General features: G+C 31.8%; 1 protein-coding gene across 1 annotated transcript in view; it reads left to right on the top strand.

The window, feature by feature from the left end:
• Positions 1-22,446, top strand: part of LOC142320508 (uncharacterized) — a 525,465-nt gene that overhangs the window by 490,596 nt on the left and 12,423 nt on the right. The window contains exons 27-30 of the mRNA XM_075358371.1: positions 9,322-9,499; positions 12,224-12,314; positions 14,805-14,975; positions 16,692-16,877. Coding sequence (XP_075214486.1) covers positions 9,322-9,499; positions 12,224-12,314; positions 14,805-14,975; positions 16,692-16,877 — 626 coding nt within the window. The remainder of the gene's footprint in view (positions 1-9,321; positions 9,500-12,223; positions 12,315-14,804; positions 14,976-16,691; positions 16,878-22,446) is intronic.

Below are 22,446 nucleotides of genomic sequence, written 5' to 3'. Positions count from 1 at the left end.
ATACATAGAAGAGTCCGGCCGTATTAAGAAAAAGCAGCAAGTCTCTAATAGCACATTCCTCATTTCTCAAAAATCTCTTTATTTCTCCCTCTATTTCGAATTGACGACGCAGACTGCGATGTACGATGCAATCCTCAAATAAGTGCTTGACTGTCAATGATTGCTGACACTCCTCACAAACTGGTTGATTGCTGCCAGTCAACATATAACTAGACGTTAGGTTCGTATGCCCCATTCGCAACAGTGTTATAACAACCTGCTCTCTCCTTTTGATCGGAAGCGGAGTGGTCCACTTGCCAGAAAAGTCTTTCACGGCGTTAATTTTTGTGGTTAACCCGTTCCAAACTCTGTGCCATTTACGTCTGACACAGGCAGACATGTGACACTTAACATCGCCAGGTCTGATGGGAATTCCCTCGGGCTCAGGCTCGTCAGCAGCCACTCGAGCTGCCTCATCTGCAGCCTCGTTACCAGCAACACCGGAGTGTCCCGGTATCCACATCAATGTGCTCTGTTGCTCCTTCTTGCTTAGCACCTGAAACAGTGCAAAAATCATTTTCACCAAGGGGTCCGTTGAGTACGCATCTTGCAGTGCTTGAATACTACTCATTGAGTCACTGCAGATTAAAAAGGATGGTACATTATAGTGCTCACAATACCTCAGAGCTTGCCAAATGGCATAAAACTCAGCTGTATAAACAGATGCAACTACCGGCAGGGCAGTAAGCTTCTTGGAGAGGATGTCTAATGAACGCTGGTGTATTTACATGGTGCGGTGAAGACGTGACATTGATCGCATAGCGAAGTAACAGGATGTCTTTCGAAAACATAGTGGAGACAGTCATGATTCACATACAAGGCTGTCAATGGGACTGGTGCGAAACGCTCCAGTAGCATATCGAATTCCGGCATTTTGTACGATGTCCAAGGCTTTTAGACAGCTCTTTCGAGCCGAGGAATAAACAACAGCCGTAGTAGATTCTTGAAAGTATCAATGAAGTATACAGACGTAGAAGAACCTCTCGATCCGATCCCCAATTATATTCTATATACATTTAATTATGTTTAACGCTCGTTTGCATTTTGCTGCCAATCGTCACACATGAGGATGCCATGTAAGACCTTTATCGAAGATTAGTCCCAAAAACTTCACTTCTTCTTTATACGGAATTCTAACACCCTTTATTGTAAGTCGTGGACTAGGGTGCGCACCTCTAAAGCGACAGAAATGTACGACGCATGACTTTTCGGTTGAAAACCTGAAGCCAGACTTCTCAGCCGCATCAATAATATCACCGATTGCTCGCTGTAACTTCTAGCAGGCCATTGCAGTTTCCATGCTGGCATAAAAAATCACCAGATCGTCGACGTACATACATTTACCAATCCCTAATGGTACTGCTTGTAGAACCCTATTGACAGCAATTGTAAACAGGGTGCCGCTAAGGGGTGATCCCTGCGGAACTCCATTCTGTAATCGCCTACAAGTCGAATAGGTGTTGCCAAACCGTACTTTTATAGTTCGCTGAGATAAGTAGCTTGCGATAGTCATGGGAAGATTTCCACGTAGTCCCCACTCATACATTTGTTTTAAAATTCCATACCTCCACGTCATATCAAATGCTTTCTCAAGGTTGAAAAATACTCCTACAAAGTGCTTCTTGTTAATAAAAGCATTCTGTATAGCGTTCTCAATAAGTATCATGTTATCAGTCGTAGTACGACGCTGTCTATATTCGGTTTGATACGGTGAAAGAAGTTGCTTCCTTTCCAATAACCATACTAAACGAGCATTTATCATTTTGTCTAAGAGTTTGCCGATACACGATGTTAGAGATATTGGTCTGTAACTCTTAGTGTCTAAAGGATCTTTTCCTTGTTTCAAAACCGGTATGATTACTGCTTCTTTCCACAATTATGGATATGAGGCCGAGGTCCATATTCTATTAAGTAGGTGTAACATCCACGCTTTATTATCGTCGTTAAGTTTTTTAACGAATGCATATGGAACATGCTTCTTATCGCTACCTTCAATCTCCTGACTAATCCCTCGTGTTTGCGACGTCAATGGTTCATTTGATTTGGCGATGATGTTTGATTGCTGACTGCTAGTCGATGGCACTGGTTCAACTGTAGCAAATTTCCTTCCTATATATTTGTCTAAAACCGTGGTTAAAACTGGTGTCAATTGCCTGATTAAGCTGTCAACTACTTGTGGGGAAGATGTATCTGTGCTAGACGCAGCTGTTTTCGCAAAGGATTTTTCCCCTGCGTCTGTGCATTAACTATTTCTTCGCTTCAAGATAACTAAGTTTCCCGAGAACTTTAGTCTCCTGTATCGCAATTTCCTTCTTGAAAGCAGGACAATTCCTAGATCTTGCTGAATGTTGTCCCCCGCAATTGAAACATAAAGGGATTTCTTTACAGGGTTCACCTTCATGGATTGCTTGGCCACACGCACAAATCTCTTCATGATTGCATCTGTCGGAGATATGACCAAAACATTGGCATTTGAAACATCTGATCGGCAGTGGGATATAGGCACGCACATCCAACCGATGGATTCCGACCCTGATTTTTTCAAGCAACAATGGCTTATTAAAAGTAAGGACATGAGAAGAAGAGGGTAGCACTTCACCAGCCCATCTCATGTTCAATTGCCTACATGCGATAACGCCTTGAGATGCCATTTCACTAACAGTCTCCTCTTCACTATAATTAAGTAAGTCACGACAGACTACTACTCCCTTGGAGTAGTTGAGTGTACCATGAGCTTCCACAGTAACATAAATGTTCGTTAATTGTTTCATTTCTAATAATTTTGCTGATTGTACGTCGTTTAGCGCTTCAATGAATAATCCAGCCTGCGTCTTCTTAGCTTCCTTAACTGGTCTACCAGCTTTTGTCACGAGTTCCTTAGCTATGACGAAGGGACTAATGTTTGAAAAACCGTTTCCCGACCCATTGTTTCTTTTAATAACAATATATTTTGGTCAAGGAATTCTTGTTGATGGAACTACTGGAGCATGTCGTACATCTACACTTTTCTTCTTCTTCGATGATGACGTCGAAGTAGGAGAGACTTCAGAACGAGGGCATTTTCCCTCAAGGTTGTTCGGGGTTACCGAACGAGGGTTTAAAGTTTTAGATTCCATGAGAGTATTACAGAATAATTAGTCTCTCTGGCTCCCCACCCACCACGGAGCCACACATTTGGGACGCCCATCAGGACGCCAGGGCTACCAGAGAAATATAGATTCCAATCCACCCCAAACAGGAAACTAGTCCTGTCAAGGTATCTCGGGCTCTCTCCTGTTTACCCGTCTCCTCCGCAAGCGGAAGGTTCAGTCATAAACGATCAAACTGGCCTCCTGTTTAGCCAAAGTGCCCTATTGCTACATCCAACCGTGGTTTTCCAAACCAACTGCGTGGTTTCACTCAAGCGCCAGGATCCCCATTTCCAGCTAAACAGGTCTCCGCGCACGGCAAACATGCAGGGGAGTTCAGTCTTGAGATGAAAAACGACAGCGACAGTGATCCATACTCCCATGACCACATCATCCAGAATGGACTTTGACCATAGCTCCGTTAGACGGCTTGGAGATTCGTACAAGTCTGAAACAAGTGCACAGCCGTTGTCCCCCTGGACGTGGATCGTAGATGTTACTGATCCGGACATGAAGATAGATTTACTTCGGGGGATTATTATTATTATTATTAATCTACACAATATTTACTTACAAATGGATGCTTTTCATCTATAATATTTATTTATAAATTTAATAAAAATAATAATAAATAATATTATTATATTATATATAATATAATAATATATAATAATAATATATATATATAAATTTAAAGAACTTGATAAACCTAAGTACAGAACAATAAAGTAGGATGACACTTACCCTATTTTATCATGTTCACAAAAATGTTTTCGCGAATTTCTCGCATCCTCAGTTGTAATCCATTTTTTTAAATTGTTAACATCAAATTATTTATTACACATAAAGATTATCAAGAGTAATAACTTTTTCTTTTATAAAGTACAATAAAAACTTTGTTAATTTAAAAAAAAATATATAAATGATAAAAATCAATAATTTAAGTTAAAAATTAAAATTAAGTATTTTTTAAAATTTAAAATCAAAAATAAAACAAATAAAAATTACATATATAAAAATATGATGTCAATTAATAAAAATATTAAAATTAAAATAAATAATAAATAAATAGGTTAAAATGGAATAAATATACTTGTGGCCTGGCTAGCCAATGTTACATTAATGTACAGATTTGAAATGGAAGTATTATAATTAACCAATATCTGGAAAAGTGCTGCCATCTATTGCAGCTTTTATTATTGTGTTATCCTCATACTCTGTTTGTAGTTTAATCAGATTAAATCTTCTTTTAAATTTATGTATACAAAATCTCTCAAAAATACATTATATATTACATTAATGTGATCAACCTATTAATAAGTATTATATAATAAATCTATTTAAATAAAAATGTAAATGTTCATTGATTCAAAATCTTAAATCTCCGAACGTTTTTCAGCCATTGTTTTGAAATTTTGACACAACGTTGCACTCGAATATGCACAAGTTTTTACATACCTACTATTTATATACCTAAGACATCACACCTGTGACAGGTGCTATTTTTTAAAAACAGCGCTATTTGTTGAATGTTAAAGCAACACACGCTATACTAAATACTTTACGATTCCATTTCAATGTTTCTGATATTTGTGCCTGCTATAGACAAAAAACTACTGGATTGATTTACGTGCAGGGAAAAAAGGAGAAAGTAAAAAATCAGAAAAGGGAAAAATCAAAAAGTGAAGAAGGGGAAAATGGAAAAAAGAAAAAGGGGAAAACAGGGAAAAGGAAAAACAGGAAAAGGAAATGAAGAGGAGAAAGGAGAAAAAGAAAAATTGGGGAAGGAAATGAAAATGGGGAGGAAAGTGAGAAATGGGGCATGGCAAGGGGAACATGGGGAAAGGAAATGGGAATTGGAATATGGTACAAATGAAAATGAGAAAAGGAAAATGTGAAAAAGGGGAAAAGTAAAGTGGGAGAGGAAAAGGGGAAAAGAGAGAAGGCATAAAAGAGAACGGTTAATTTTGTGAAGTTCTGTAATGTTCATTTGTTAATGTTTTATCAAATTTTCAGTTGTGTTCGTTTAATCTATATATGTATATATATATATATATATATATATATATATATACACACACACACACTAAAACTAAAATCTAGCAATAGCGAAGTATTGCTGGGTCTGCTAGTATATTATATAATATATTTTTGATAGACTTAGGCCTGAAAAAGGCGTAGGCCCTTTAATTTTGTACTTTGTGAAGGCTGAAAAAATATTATATTATTTATTTATATATGAATGATGATGATGGGCTGAAATTTTATACAGATATCTGATTTCTTCAAGCTCTAATAAGGTATTGTCCAATTCCTATAAAGAACATTACTACCTACATAATTATTAACTCATAAATTAATTGGTAATTGCAGTACTATATTTGTATTATGTGACAAATTGACTGTTGGGTGAACTGAACTTGTTTGTAGGAATCTGACAACTTTACTGCAATACCTTCTCTTAATAAATAAAACTACAACAATTTTTGTCCAAGATGCTTTTCAACAATATTTTTAACTTAATTATTTATTATGGAATAGTTATGATTATTTTCAGTTACATCTTAAAATTGTTCTGTCGCAAATAAAATGTACTATTAATGTTGTTGTTTTTACAAAATAATATCAAGTTACAATTTATTAATCTTTACTTTAACTAAATAAAATAACATCAGAAATTATCTTAAGATCTTCCTATGTTGTCTTAATACCTCCTTCTTTTATAGTTATCTATTCCAGCAGTTTGTTTCATATTTTAGATTATTTTGAAGCTTCTATGGCTGCTTAGCCAGAAATCTTTTTAGGGAATGTGTCTATGAACCATGGTTAGTAACAATAATAGTAAATAATTATTACACAATAGTAAATAATATTTACATAATTAACTAGTTTGAGGATTTCAAAAAGTTACAGTGTTAATTCTAAATTTTCAAATAGTACTTACAAAATTTTACCCTACAAAAAAGTTCTACTCTAATGTTTTTCATTTTAACATTGTAAAATTCAAAATGGTATCACATTACCAAACCAGTATCGTATTCCATAATAATCGCTATGAGAGCATCATGTTCGAACATGCATATGATAAGTTTGAACAAGTCATGCTCTCAGCAGTTTTGAAGAGGTATAAGGGATTGCAGAACGTCAGTTTAGTTTCGAAAATGATGGGTGCATCTGGTGCCTTTGTTTAAGTATTTAAAAGCTTAGTTTCAATGAAAATAATAATAATAATTGAAGTTTTGGTTTTTCATAAAAGCAAATCCCTGAATTTTTCGAAAGAAAATTACACATTTTGAGAGATCAACAAGCTTCTGTTTGTAAATCAAATCATACTAAAAGTAGATTTAAAGTATTTTATCTTACAGTATTATGAGTAACTAAGATGTCCAAATCTCATCTAGTCACAGAAAACTTCATACTGCCTGCTGTAAGTGATATGGTCAGTGTTTTAATAAGTGTGGAAGAAGGAAAAAAAATATCCGCTTTCTAATCCAGGTATCAAGGTGAATGAATGGATGACATGGTTGTCTATGTTTGCATAAGATAAGTCAGTAAATGAGTTTAAGTGAACTTTTTGGTATTCAATTTGATGAATCAACAGATGTGGCAAATATTTCTCAGTTCTTATGTTTTGTGAGATATGAATGCGATAAGGACAGATCAGTCAAAGAAAATATGCTGTTTTGCAAATCTATGCCTAGTCATGCAACAGGACAATGTCTTTTTGATGTTTTTTATGATGCTACTAAATAATATAACGTAGATTGGACAAATTTATTGCAGTATGTAGTAATCGTGCAAGACAGGAAAGAACAGTGGATTTCTGAAAAAAATTACATTAACATAACATTCTAAAATTCAGAATGTTTTCACATTACAAATTCAGTACATTAATTTGCAGACCACTGTGATAGAGTGGTAGTGTCTCTATCTTTCATTTGGTAGGTTCTAGGTTCAAATTCCACTCACTCTTGGTAGTTTTCACATGCTATCAAAATTCTTCTCTCATCAATGGCTATAATTGGGTGGTGATCCATCTGAAAATGGAAATAAATAAATAACATAATTTTCTTTCTACATTTCTTCACTACTAAGAAATAGAATAAACAAAATCTGTTATTTGTGTATGATGGGAGGGGGGTAAATACCAGTAGCTCTTAAAATTATTTTACTTTGGTTTAAAATTTTCTTTACGTCAGTTACAATCAGCAGTCACTCATTCAGATTCTGAATTACTCTCAGTAAAAATATAAATGATTTCATATATTATTACATGATTATATTTTGGCTGTATTTGTCCCATAATATGATGATGAACAAGCATGATAATGAAATAGGTAGAGAAGTGTTTGACCATTTCAGCTGTGTCAAACTGCTCATTTTTATTATGGAATTGGGATTTAAACTGTCCATAGATTTAGATCTGCTTCTTGATTGATCGATAGTCATAATAGAACCATCACTATCATCATCAAATTCTTTATCTTAAAAATACATTTTTTATATATATATCATTAATTTCGAGTGAGTGTCCTATCCTTCTGCAAGGATGATTCACTATTCAAGTCAATTTTTCATCCTATTTGTTGACTTAATTTCCTCCACTTACACATTTATCCACCTCCAATGTTTCTTTGTCACTATGTACACACTCTTAAAATAGCCCTTCACAAGATAATTCTCTGAGTTTAACATAAAAAATAAAGCAAACATAAACATAAGTGTGCTACGCTGAAATTTACATGACAAAGAATTTGATAACAAGATTTATTGAAATCACTTTGGTAACGTGTAGAAGTTATTAACTTAACTTATTAATTAATAAGTTAGTTATAATACATTCATATATAGTTCGATTGTGCATGTGTATGTGTGTGTGTGTGTGTGTGTGTGTGTGTGTGTGTGTGTGTGTGTGTGTGTGTGTGTGTATGTGCATGCACGGGTGTGTGTGTATAATCAAGCTATGTAATACATAATATGTGCAAATATATTTGCTTTCTAGACATCTCCAATGAAAGTATAAAGCCATCAAAATTAATTCAACACTTGGAAACTAAACATCCAGATCATAAAAGCAAACACTTGAATTTTTCAAAAGAAAATCACATACTTTTGAGAGACAACAAGCTTCGGTTTGTAAATCAAACCATACTGATAAAAGTAGATTTAAAGTATTTTATCTCACAGCATTAAGAGTAGCTAAGATGTCCAAATATCATACAGTTACAGAAAAGCTCATACTACCGCTGTAATTGATATGATTAGTGTTGGAAGAAGGAAAAAAAATCCGCTTTCTAACGAAACAGTATCAAGGCGAATGGATAATATGGCTACCTATGTTTGCAATCAGATAAGTCAGCATATGAGTTTAAGAGAATTATAGTGTTTATATGTAATAAAGTAAGAGTGGTCTGCTCTCGTTTAATATAATATAAATAATATTCCAATCCTATTTTATGGGAGTGAAACATGGGTGATATCGAAAAGAAAGAATCTATGATTCAAGCTGCAGAAATGAGATATCTAAGAGGTGTGGCTGGTTACTTCAGACTAAACAAGAAACGTAACAAAAATATTTGATGAGAACCCAATATGACACCATTGCTAGACAGAATTAGGAAGTATAGAGGTAATTAGTGTGACCATTAAATTAGAATGTCATCACAATGTTTACCAGTCAAAGCTTTTGAATATAATCCTTGTGGAAGGAGAGATCAAGGAAGTGTAAATAAAAGATGGAGATTGGTATGGGCTGAATAAGCCTATCATTGATATGCCAAAAGAAGAAGTAAAAAATATTATTTTATGACTAACCATTTTTTTTTGTAATGTAAGTAAATCCTCATCTTGAAAAACCTTTATCATGACTTAACTGATGAATATGATAAATTATTTTACAGTTTGAAAACCCTGTTCATTTGAAGATTATGTAATATATTATGAAATTTGTTTTATAATTTGAAACATAAATTTAACTTTATGAATTGCATAAATAATTATAGATTGCTTAATAATATTTTTAAATTGTATTTTTCCTTAATAATGTGCAATGAAAAGATTAGTAAGAGGTAAAAAGTGAATGAATACTAACAAAATCAAAATTTAACTGAAACATCTATTATTAACAGCAATTTTTTTTTATTGTTATTTCAAGACCAAAAGGACTACCTGGATTTACTGGACCTAGAGGAGCTCCTGGACCATTTGGTTCTAAAGGAATGCTAGGGGATATAGGTATAACTGGGCCACCAGGTCCTCCTGGATTTACTGGACCAAAAGGTTTACCAGGAGATGATGGGCTTAATGGACTTCATGGACTTCCAGGACTTAAGGTAAATATTTTTCTTATTTTTTGATATATTATTATTGAGGGCTAACAAAATGTAATATTTTTCACAGTCTGCAGTTAGTAATTCAAATGGAAATCTAAAACTGCATTATTTATTGTGATGATTATCTTTAACTAATTTACTACACCATACATACCTATTGGTTCATATAGAGTAGTTGTAAATTGCAGACTTGACTGTTCAAAGATCCTTTATCAGTGTATTAATAGGTAATATTAAATTTCAAATTTAAATGAAGAAAAGTTTTTTATATCAATCTATATTGTGTAATAACATGATTTTACAGCATTATTATATTTTAACTAAAATATAACTTTATTTTTCTTTGGCTGCATACATTTTTTTAAAAAATGGATTACATTTCCACCAGATACCAATTTTATTTATACTAAATATCAAACAGTTTGACTACTTTTGTCTTATTCTATTACATTAAGGTTACAACTTAAGCTTACATTAAGCAGAGTCTTCAATGGATATTATATCTGTGCCTGCAGCTTGATTCAATATTTAAATCTTTAATTTGATCACCTTTTAAAATTATCAAATCATTCTTGGATGACATCAACAGCTTCTTCAGTTTCACAAAGCTGTTGTTTAACGTTTGAAATATTGTCATTGCCTTTGCAGAAATAGATGTCTGATTGAGTGATATTTAGCCAATTAGGTTCTTAGTTAATCCATTCTATTAAAATTTAGTTCACTTCAAGTGCAAGACTTTCACAAATTATACTTTTTTGTAACATTTCTTGTTTATTTCAAATACTTATCCTTGTTTTCTTCTGACATAACTTATAATTGAACATGATAATTTAGATTTTGCAGCTATTTAATTTAATTTCATGCCTGAATCTCTTAGTATTTATATAAAATCTCTTTTTTTCTGAAGAAGTCACCTTCTGTAGAATTCTTTATGAAATAGTTGATTTTTTTGTTTTCTGCTATATCATTAAAACATACAAAACTACGATGTTAATCATCTTCATAATTTACACGATGAAAGATAATAATTACAACAAATATAAAATAACATAAAAATGTAAAACAGCTGCTGCTTGATGTTGTACTATGCCCAAGAACATAAACAAAAAATCTTTGAATTAAAGATTTTATTGTTAATAGAATTATCATTCCATTCCAGCATTGATGTCAATGCCGCGAAATGGTAGCATATTTGCCTTTCAACTGGAAAGATCTGGATTCAGACTTGATATCTTTCATTTACTAAAAAAATCATCATAAAAATCAATATATGAATGTCAGCCTATTGTTTCTGTAAAAAAGTCTGAATAAAATGTGATAAAAAAATATTATAAAATGGGTTCTCTAAACAATTCAGATATTATTAAAAAAATTGATATTTTAGAAATATTAAATCACTGCCGTAAAAATGTGTTAATGTTAAAAAAATATCATTCAAGTTATGAAAAAGTAAAAGTAAAATGATTAAAGTGTGATTAGAATGAAGGAGCTTCATAAAATTAAAAAGAAAGTTTTAGGCCAAAAGGAGAGAATAAAACAATAGTTTGTTTAATTTTTTCCATGATACATAACAGGCAGCAATAAAAAAAATTTTTTTTTTTATTTATCACTTATTTTTAGTAAGTTAAAAGGATCATTAGAAGATGGTCTTAGCAAACAATTGTATTTTGAGATCTAATTTAAATGTGGCTTAATTACTAGTATTTTATTTTTACATTGTGTTTGTTTTACTGATTCAGGCCCTGTTAGTTTCTTACAATAATTGTATTCCCACTGATTTTAACTGTTTCAATGCTTGCTGCTTTGCTTAATTAGCTAACATATGTGTGGGAAATCCTCTGAGGAAGAGGAGAAAAGGTTTATGGAACAAAGACAATCCACATTGCATCATGAAAACTAGTTTGCAACATATATTAACATTAATGTTGGGTGTGGCAATATTTATGAAAAAATTCTGGGACCATTTGTTTTCAATGATAGCCTTAAAGGAGATGCATACGTTGATTTTTTGAAAAATAATTTTCCGGCTGTTTTGGAGCATGTACCTTTACAACCTAGATTGCAAATGATTTTCTAGCACGATGGTACAATGCCACATTTTTCTTTAATAGCTAGAAATCACTTGAATGCTAATTTCTTAAACTGGATTAGATGTGGTGAACTAATTGATTGGCCACCACAATCACCTGACTCAACACCATTAGATTACTTCATTTAGGGCCACATAAAAACGATAGTATACCAACAAAAAGTTAATACTAAAGAAGAATTACTCATTAAAATACATAAACTATTGAATTATACAAACAATCCTTAGAGGGTATGGAAAGCCACCAGAAATATTTTTACGTCAGGCAGAGTGCTGTGTACATTGTGAAGAAAGGAATTTCTAACAGTTACTGTAACTGAGGTTTTACTCTGTTACCATTTATCATTTCATGTATTTTTTTCTTTACTATATGAAGAATAATGTTTATTAGGAATAATACAATTTTCTGTCTATTTTTCCTTTGTTTTGCTTCAATAAAAAAAATGATTTTTAAAAGTTTTTATTTTATTTTTTTTACTGTATTTATATTAATTTTATTAGAATTAAACTCTACAATTTTTGTTATTAAATCTTCCACATTTATTAGTCATTTAACAAAGCTATTGTCCTACAAACCTAAAAAAAATTGTTAATGAAATTTTAAAACTTGATAATTTGTGTTTTCATTCTTGTAGGGAATGAAAGGTGACAGAGGAGAAACAATTGAATATTCATACACAAATATAGTCGGTCCTCATGGAGATCGAGGTGATGAAGGATCACCTGGTATGTCTATAATCCTCACCTTTTAACTTATTTTTAATAAATATTGATACTTAAATTATAGTAATTAATTGATCTAATTAAATTTAATATGAAAGGTGTTTCAAGGACGTAAGTCAAAGAATGGGTAAATTCACCATACTCTACAATTTGATCCTAAAATAATGGTTGGAAGAGTTATAGTTTTGAATCAAAGCATACTAGAGACATGAAGTTATGTCAGTACAAAGAAAAAACTCTCCAAGAATCTTACCTGTTAGGTAGATTTCAATATGCAATTTCTATGGTTGCTCTGCAGACAGGATGATATTTCACATCTTGTCATAGACGATAATATTTCTGCGTGATAGACACAATATCTTCAGTAATCCGTTCGTTTAAAAGGTCCTAATCTCTTATTTGAAAAGTGAACACTGTGTTTTCACATTATCACACAAAAAATATTCATAGAAATAAGATCTGGAGGCCAGGCTATCTATTATTATTGCCAAACCCATCGTTGAGGAAATGTTTCGTTAATAATGCCGTACGAATGTGGAGGAGCTCCATCTAATTAAAAAATGGAATTCCCTAGGATTTTGATCATCATACTTCTCTAAACACCCAGAAAGTTGTTTCCCAATACAGATTGCTCAGCTAAACAGAACAGACAAATAACTCTGGCTCATCCAATTATGTAGCACACATTAAATTTGGGCTGTTATATCCCACATGACATGGAGATTCAGTACCTGTATTTAAACAATTTGCTGATGAATTCATCTAGAAACATAGCTTTACTACTGAAAATAAACTCATTTAAAAGCTGTCCATCATGGTCTTCCATATCCAGATTACCTGTGGAGTGAATTCAAATGTTTTATTTTTCCTGTAGATAAAATTTAAGTAATATTACATTTTATGTAATAAATATAAATACATACTTACTTTTACTTCCTTATACAAAGCAAAGGAAGGTATTGTAATCATGAAAACTTTCGGTTTTCAGATTTTAACATAAATATCCATTTTGACCATCCCTGAATTCATTTTGACTATTTTCGGCATGACGTAGGTACATACCTATATATGTAGCTTGCTTAACTCAAAAATGATTAGTCGTAGAACGTTGAAATTTTGGATTTAGTACTGTTATAACATTTAATTGTGCACCTCCCCTTTTGATTGCAATCGCCTTGACCAAAAATGCCAAAAAAATTTTGATTTTGAATTTTTTGTTAACTGCAGTAATAAGCCCTCATTAAGTGAGAGCTTTTCAACTATATACCATAATTCTTACTTATTTTCATTGGTTCCAGAGTTATAGCCAAATAAAATTTTAATTAATGAAATATTTGGATCTTACAAGGGGCACATCAGTTCGAATCCAACTTCATTTCCTTTTTATAACTTTTTTTTAAATTTAAATATTTTGATTTATTAATAATTATTAACCTCTGTATGTAAAAAAAAGAAAAATATCAGAAGTTATTAGTGGAATAAAATGTTATGTTCTTTTCACTTTAAAAAAATGTGAATATGTAATTTAATAGGTGTACAAGGAAATCATATGGTGTCCATTTCAGAATTTTTTTAAAATTGCAACAGTTATAAACAATTGTTTTTGAAACTCCTCACTCTAAAGAACATCTCTCTATACTGATTTTTTCAGGCTATCCAAGTAACTTGTTTGCACAGCTACAACAGTCTTTGCAGCCACTGATGGTAATCCTGAATGTAGCTGCTGCAGCAGGCTATGAGTTTCTATGAGTAGTTTATACCATTTTTCATGCAGTGATTCTTCACTGAACACATAATGGTGATGTTTAGAGAACTATCAAACATATTGAACTATATTTTCTATGTATACCTTTACTATGCTTACCTTTCTTAGCTTCATTCTTTTATCTTTTGTCAATGTGTTTCAGAACCACTCCACTGTCTAAACTTATTGTACTGATACTTTACATTTCTGTTAATCTTTAACACAGCCATTGAATAAACACTATGAGTTGACTAAAAGTGTCAATGAGAGATAAAAGAATGAAGCTAAGAAAGGTAAGCAATGCTAAACATAGAAACTATAGTGATCTTAGTAGAAAAGATAATAGTAATTATTATCTTAACAACAACAATATTGAATCATCCTTTTTGCTGTAATTATGGTGATAATTGAGTAACATACAACTACTGACATTATAGCACAACACAGGACACATCTACTGTTACTGAAATCTGCTTGTTGTTATATCAAAAACGTGAACAGTTTATTTCTTCATTTTTGAGACACATAATTCATGTCTCTATCATGTTTTGTTCTGAAATTATGAATGCTTGAAACTCTATCATTAGTTTTATAGACACACTATATTTTTTAAATGGTAACACTGCATTCAGGTTATTTGTATACAGCAGCTGAAATTGTGATTCTTACAAGAATCACAAAATTAAAATATCCTTTCATACATGAAAGTATATTTTAATTCTTTGAAATTTTCTGATTTTTCACCAAAGGTCTTCCTGGAGAGGATGGAATAGATGGAAGGCATGGTGAACCTGGACTTAAGGGAATAGAAGGAGAAAAAGGATATTCTGGATTAAAGGGCTTCAAAGGACTCGCTGGAAATAAAGGAGAACAAGGAGATGCTGGAAGAGCAGGTCGTGTAGGACAACGTGGTCCTATTGGTATGTGTGAAAAAATTTCTTATTTATCATACAAATAGGAAATTATAATAAAACAAATTTATGTTTTATTTTTAGTTTTTCAGATTTTATATTCTCATTGCAGTACATATCTAATTTGTAAATTTATTGATTTACTGATTTTTTTATACCCTTTTTTATTGATTTGTATTTTTGTTTCCCCCCAATGATCCATTTTCCAATCTTCTACTCAAATTTTAGGTTTTGAATATGAAAAATGGAAATTTACTTACTGCCTAAATTGAAGTCCATTGAAAATAAATCAGTTTGAATTCATATTACCGCTGATTGTAGGTATCCCCTAAATTCGGTTTGATAATTTTTTTTAGTACTTGATGCTCAATTTTAATAGAAGTGTTTACTTTTAAAGTCATACCATATATTACCTGATAGTACCAGCTGATATGATTCTTAAAATTTTCATGTTCTCTAATTTGGTTAAATTAAGAAATTTTGGTATTAATTTTTGCTTGCTAGTCAAGGTTAGCTAGCAAAGCAAGCATAGGTTAAGTTTGGTTAGATTATATTTATAATTTTATCTTTTAATTTTTTATTTCAATATAGCATTTTAGTGGCGCCATTTAAGAATAACTAACTACAGCGACAGATCACCTACTACATTAATACCAAAATTTTATTTTAACCATAAGTTATATTTGTCTAGCAACTTCTTTCTTTATTTCTTAATGACATGTTTTGGGAACAAGCTGCCATCATCAAGTGTGATTTTATTAATCCATTGTTAGAGAGTGTGCTGATGAAAGTTAAGATACTGAAATGAAAAAATTTACTTACAATAGAAATTACACAAAACAATTCTAAAACACATGATTTACAAACAGATAATGGCGGCAAACTTTTAAGCTCCTCTCTTCATCTAAGAATACACTCATCAGCAATCCTGGTAGACTACTTGACTTTGATAGTATACTAGCAATTACTTTAGTTCAAATAAACCATATAATACACACGTTATACTACTTAAAACGCACAAGTAGACAGAAGATGGAAGGATTCACAAATATTAAATTCCTATTTCCAAAACGATGTTGTGTACAAATAAAAATTACCAGTCAGATTAAAATCAAGATTTTATAAAAACTTTTTTATCTAGTATTATTCATTGTACCCTTTAAAAATACTATTGTTTCTTAGTGTGTCAAACATTGACGTAAACTATGAACATATATATATATATATATATATACATGACTTATGCATGAATTTGTATTTTTGTGTTCACATCTTCTCATAAAGTAGTAGATGTGAACACATCTGAAGCTGGGTGAATGTATTACGATAAATTTAAACTAACAGTGGGCAGCAGATCAGATCTACGAAAAGACAAATCATTATTCTTGGTATTCCATTCTGCAAGCATAGTTAAGTTATGTAATTCTCCTTAGGGCATGATGAATGTACACTGAACTTTAATTTTAAGATGAATGCCAACGAGTTGATAGAATTTGATCTTATTATGCCATCCACACATAAATTTAAATATTACTGTTAGTTTTATACTACAGCAAAGCTTTAAACTTACACCTTCCTCATCGGAAAGTCAAGCAATAACCATCAATTCTAGTCTGAAAATTTTTGCATTAGATAAGAATTGATAACTGGAAGAAAACAGAGTAATTTAGCTAATAAATAATAAAAAATGAACTTGATAAGTTTAATTGTTTTTTTAACTTACAGGTATGGCCGGCTTACCTGGTTCAACACCACCTCCTCCTAAACCTGTACCAAACCGTGGATTCTTCTTCACATACCATTCACAGACTGATATGGTACCACCATGTCCTAAGCATACTGTACAGATGTGGAGTGGGTACTCATTATTACATTTTATGGGAGATGCAAAAGCACATGGACAAGATCTTGGTATACATTTTTATTCTTATTGTACTTTTAGTTTAAATTATTTTATTACATAGATTCAAGCTATTAGCTATGTTATGTCTACTTGGTAAACACACATAAATGATCTTTTATTCTGATTGCGGTTAATGAAAAATGTTTTAAATAATAATATAGTATAAGATAAATTATAAATATAAAAGCAAATTATAATATAAAAAAATAGATTTTATTAAAGTCCATATTAATTATAAAAATTCAAACATATTAAATTAATAATGTTAAGGAAAATACAATAAATATAAAAATAATTCACAACTCAGAAACTGCTATTGAAAATTATTTTGAACAAATATTTATATACACATTAAATAGGATGCATATATATCATTTTCATTTATTTTTTATTAGTATTATTTAGAAATTCATTAACAGAGATATAATGCACCATAAAAGAAAATCTTTCAATTCTATTTTAAATAAATTTATGGAAAAAGTTTACAAATGGTTCTGTAATTTATTTAAAATATCAATGGGAGCATTGTAAAGTACTTTCTCATAAGTCAAAGTATTGTGTTGAATTTCATGAAAGAAGTTCCTTTGTATAAATTTAATAATAATCATGAATTCCATACGTTCATTTTGTGTAATGTTTTATGAAATTCAGTGTGTTTTAATAGAATTCTATTGTTAAAGGTGTTTTTTAAATCAATATATAATTTTTTTTTTAAACTGTATTTTGAGTCACAACATGTTGCATTCATGGTGGAATTTTGAAGATTTTTTTTTGTGTTCAGTCATTTGACTGGTTTGATGCAGCTCTCCAAGATTCCCTATCTAGTGCTAGTCGTTTCACTTCAGTATACCCCCTACATCATACATCCCTAACAATTTGTTTTACATATTCCAAACATTGCCTGCCTGCACAATTTTTTCCTTCTACCTGTCCCTCCAATATTAAAGCAACTATTCTAGGATACCATAATATGTGGCTTATACGTCTGTCCCTTCTTTTAACTATATTTTTCCAAATACTTCTTTCTTCATCAATCTGCTGCAATATCTCATCATTTGTCACTTTATCCACCAATTTTATTTTTAACATTCTCCTGTAGTACCACATTTCGAAAGCTTCTAATCTTTTCTTCTCAGGTACTCCGATCGTCCAAGTTTCACTTCCATATAAAGCTACGCTCTAAACATATACTTTCAAAAATCTTTTCCTCATGTTTAAATTGATTTTTAATGTAAACAAATAATATTTTTTGACTGAAGGCTAATTTCGCCTGTGCTATTCAGCATTTTATATTGCTCCTGGTTCGTCCATCTTTAGTAATTCTACTACCCAAATAATAAAATTCTTCTACCTCCATAATCTTTTCTCTTCCTATTTTTACATTCAGTGGTCCATCTTTGTTATTTATACTACATTTCATTACTTTCGTTTTGTCCTTATTTATTTTCATGAGGTAGTTCTTGCGTAGGACTTCATTCATGCCATTCATTGTTTCTTCTAAATCTTTTTTACTCTCAGCTAGAATTACTATATCATCAGCAAATCGTAGCATCTTTATCTTTTGGCCTTGTACTGTTACTCCAGATCTAAATTGTTCCTTAACATCATTAACTGGTAGTTTCATGTAAAGATTAAAAAGTAACAGGGATAGGGAACATCCTTGTTTGACTCCCTTTTTTTTTACGACTTCTTTCTTATGTTCTTCAATTATTACTGTTGCTGTTTGGTTCCTGTAAGTGTTAGCAATTGTTCATCTATCTCTGTATTTGACCCTAATTTTTTTAAAATGCAGAACATTTTATTCCAGTCTACGTTATCGAATGCCTTTTCTAGGTCTATAAATGCCAAGTAAGTTGGTTTGTTTTTCTTTAATTTTCCTTCTATTATTAATCTGAATGCTAAAATTGCTTCCCTTGCCCCTATACTTTTCCTGAAACTAAATTGGTCTTCTCCTAACACTTCTTCCACTCTCATCTCATTCTTCTGTACAGAATTCTAGTTAAGATTTTTGATGCAAAGTTAGTTAAGCTAATTGTTCTATATTCTTCACATTTATCTCATCCTGCTTTCTTTGGTATCATGACTACAACACTCTTTTTGAAGTCTGATGGAACTTCCCCTTTTCATTAATATTATACATCAGTTTGTATAATCTATCAATTGCTTCCTAAAATGCTTTTGAAATATAAACGCTCAAATGCTTTTGAAATATAATTCTCAATTATATAATTTTAATTTATAAAGATTTATAATTTTATTACACATGCGCACGTGCGCGCGCGCGCGCACACACCCACGCATACATATATATATATATATATATATATATATATAATATATCACTTGCCATAACTCATAAATAAATGAAGCATTTTAAAATGTATATTTATACAAACTTTTTCCATTATTTGCACAAGTAGAATAGGTTATGAAAGTCCCATGAGAACTTCGTAATAATCTGTACATATAATATTGTATGAAATATAAACCATCAAATCACAGTAATTAATAAGTTACCATACATAAGTTATGGTTAGTTAATTAGTATGGTAACTTATTAATTTCTTTGATTTGGTGGTTTATATTACATACAATATTATATATACAGATTATTATGAAGTTCTCCTGAGACTTTCATAACCTATTCTACTTTTGAAAATAATGGAAAAAATTCATATAAATATAAGTTTTAAAATGCTTCATTTATTTATGAGTTATGGCTAGAGAAACATATTTCGCTTGGAATTCAGCTACCCTGGTGTACTGAAATTTTTAGGATGTTAATTATAGGACAGAATTAGTGATTTATTATCACTAATGGTTTTTGATCTTAAAAATCGCATAAAAAGGTCCCAGAATCATATCTGCAATAATTTTTAAGAAATCTGGGGTAAAGACCAATAAATTGGGGTAAAAAACCTTGTTTTTTATGTTTAATATATGGTAACTATTAAACAGGTAAAACTATAAATACGTAAAACTTTTAAACAGAACTTGTAAATAATTTAATTTTGAACTAAATTATGTAAGATAAGCTGAATAAAACAATAAAAAATGAGAAAAATTTTAATTTTATCTAGAAACGGTATGCTAGACCAAATTGCATTATACGTATCAGTTTATAATAAATGTTCATAATTAAAGTTTAACATCTCAAATTTGTGATTAATTTTAATAGATTTTAATTTTAATTCTGAAAAAATTGGTAATTCTAAAAAAATTTCAGAATTAAATTTCTACAAAGTTAACTTGAGATTTTTATTTATTTATTGATAAATTAAATTAATCCTCCTCTATGAATCATGAGACCTTGCCGTTGGTGAGGGGGCTTGAGTGCTCAGGGATACAGAGTAGCTGGACCGAAGGTGCAACCATATCGGAGAGGTATCTGTTGAGAGCCAGACTAAGGAATGATTCCTGAAAGAGGGCAGCAGCTCTTTCAGTAGTTGTTAGGGGCGTGAGTCAGGACGACTTAAACGGCCGTATCAACATCACTCAGTCCTCTGAGTACTGCGCAGCTGAAAGCAATGGAAAACTACAGCTGCTTTTTTTCCAAGAAAATGTGGCTCTGCATTTTCACATAGCAATAATGGAGGCGCCTTCCTTGGTAAAATATTCCAGAGGTAAAATAGTCCCCCGTTCGGATCTCCGGGTGGGGACTACTAAGGAAGGGGTCACCAGAAAATTAAAAAATAACATTCTACGAGTGGGAGCGTGGAATGTTAGAAGCTTGAAAAAGGTTGGTAGGCTAGAAAATTTAAAAAGGGAAATGGGTAGGATAAATGTGGATATAGTAGGAATTAGTGAGGTTCGGTGGGAAGAGGAAGGCGACTTTTGGTCAGGTGATTTTAGAGTAATTAACTCAGCGTCAAATAATGGGCAGGCAGGAGTAGGTTTCGTGATGAACAAGAAGATAGGGAGGAGAGTGGAGTATTTCAAAACGCATAGCGATAGAATCATTGTAATAAGGATAAAATCAAAACCTAAACCGACAACGATTGTTAACGTCTATATGCCTACAAGCGCCCATGATGATGATGAGGTAGAGTGTGTATAGGAAGAGATTGATGAAGCAATTAAACACGTAAAAGGAGATGAAAATTTAATAATAGTTGGAGATTGGAATGCAAGCATTGGAAAAGGCAAGGAAGGAAATATAGTGGGTGAATACGGGCTGGGCAAAAGGAATGAAAGAGGGGACCGACTTATAGAATTTTGCACGAAGTATAATTTAGTAATTGCCAACACCCAATTTAAAAATCATAATAGAAGAATATACACTTGGAAAAAGCCAGGCGATACTGGAAGGTATCAGATAGATTATATCATGGTTAAGCAAAGATTTAGAAATCAACTCGTTGACTGCAAAACTTACCCTGGAGCAGACATTGATAGCGACCATAATTTGGTGATAATGAAATGTAGATTGGGGTTTAAAAACCTGAAGAAAAGGTGTCAGATGAATCGGTGGAATTTAGAGAAGCTTGAGGAAGAGGAGGTAAAGAAGATTTTTGAGGAGGACATCGCAAGAGGTTTGAATAAAAAAGATAAGGTAGAAAATGTAGAAGAAGAATGGGAGAATGTTAAAAAGGAAATTCTTAAATCAGCAGAAGCAAACTTAGGCAGAATAAAGAGAACCGGTAGAAAACCTTGGGTTTCAGATGATATATTGCAGCTGATGGATGAACGTAGAAAATATAAGAATGCTAGTGATGAAGAAAGTAAAAGGAACTATCGGAAATTAAGAAATGCTATAAACAGGAAGTGCAAACTGGTGAAAGAAGAGTGGATTAAAGAAAAGTGTTCAGAAGTGGAAAGAGAAATGAACATTGGTAAAATAGACGGAGCATACAGGAAAGTTAAGGAAAATTTTGGGGTACATAAATTAAAATCTAATAATGTGTTAAATAAAGATGGTACACCAATATATAATACGAAAGGTAAAGTCGATAGATGGGTGGAATATATTGAAGAGTTATACGGAGGAAATGAATTAGAAAATGGTGTTATAGAGGAAGAAGAGGAAGTTGAGGAGGATGAAATGGGAGAAACAATACTGAGATCTGAATTTAAGAGAGCATTAAAAGATTTAAATGGCAGAAAGGCTCCTGGAATAGATGGAATACCTGTAGAATTACTGCGCAGTGCAGGTGAGGAAGCGATTGATAGATTATACAAACTGGTGTGTAATATTTATGAAAATGGGGAATTCCCATCAGACTTCAAAAAAAGTGTTATAGTTATGATACCAAAGAAAGCAGGGGCAGATAAATGTGAAGAATACAGAACAATTAGTTTAACTAGTCACGCATCAAAAATCTTAACTAGAATTATATACAGAAGAATTGAGAGGAGAGTGGAAGAAGTGTTAGGAGAAGACCAATTTGGTTTCAGGAAAAGTATAGGGACAAGGGAAGCAATTTTAGGCCTCAGATTAATAGTAGAAGGAAGATTAAAGAAAAACAAACCAACATACTTGGCGTTTATAGACCTAGAAAAGGCTTTCGATAACGTAGACTGGAATAAAATGTTCAGCATTTTAAAAAAATTAGGGTTCAAATACAGAGATAGAAGAAC

Source organism: Lycorma delicatula, chromosome 2 (genome assembly GCF_047948215.1).
Source record: "Lycorma delicatula isolate Av1 chromosome 2, ASM4794821v1, whole genome shotgun sequence".
Classification (NCBI taxonomy): Eukaryota; Metazoa; Arthropoda; class Insecta; order Hemiptera; family Fulgoridae; genus Lycorma; species Lycorma delicatula.
This window is presented reverse-complemented; position numbering and strand designations above follow the sequence as displayed.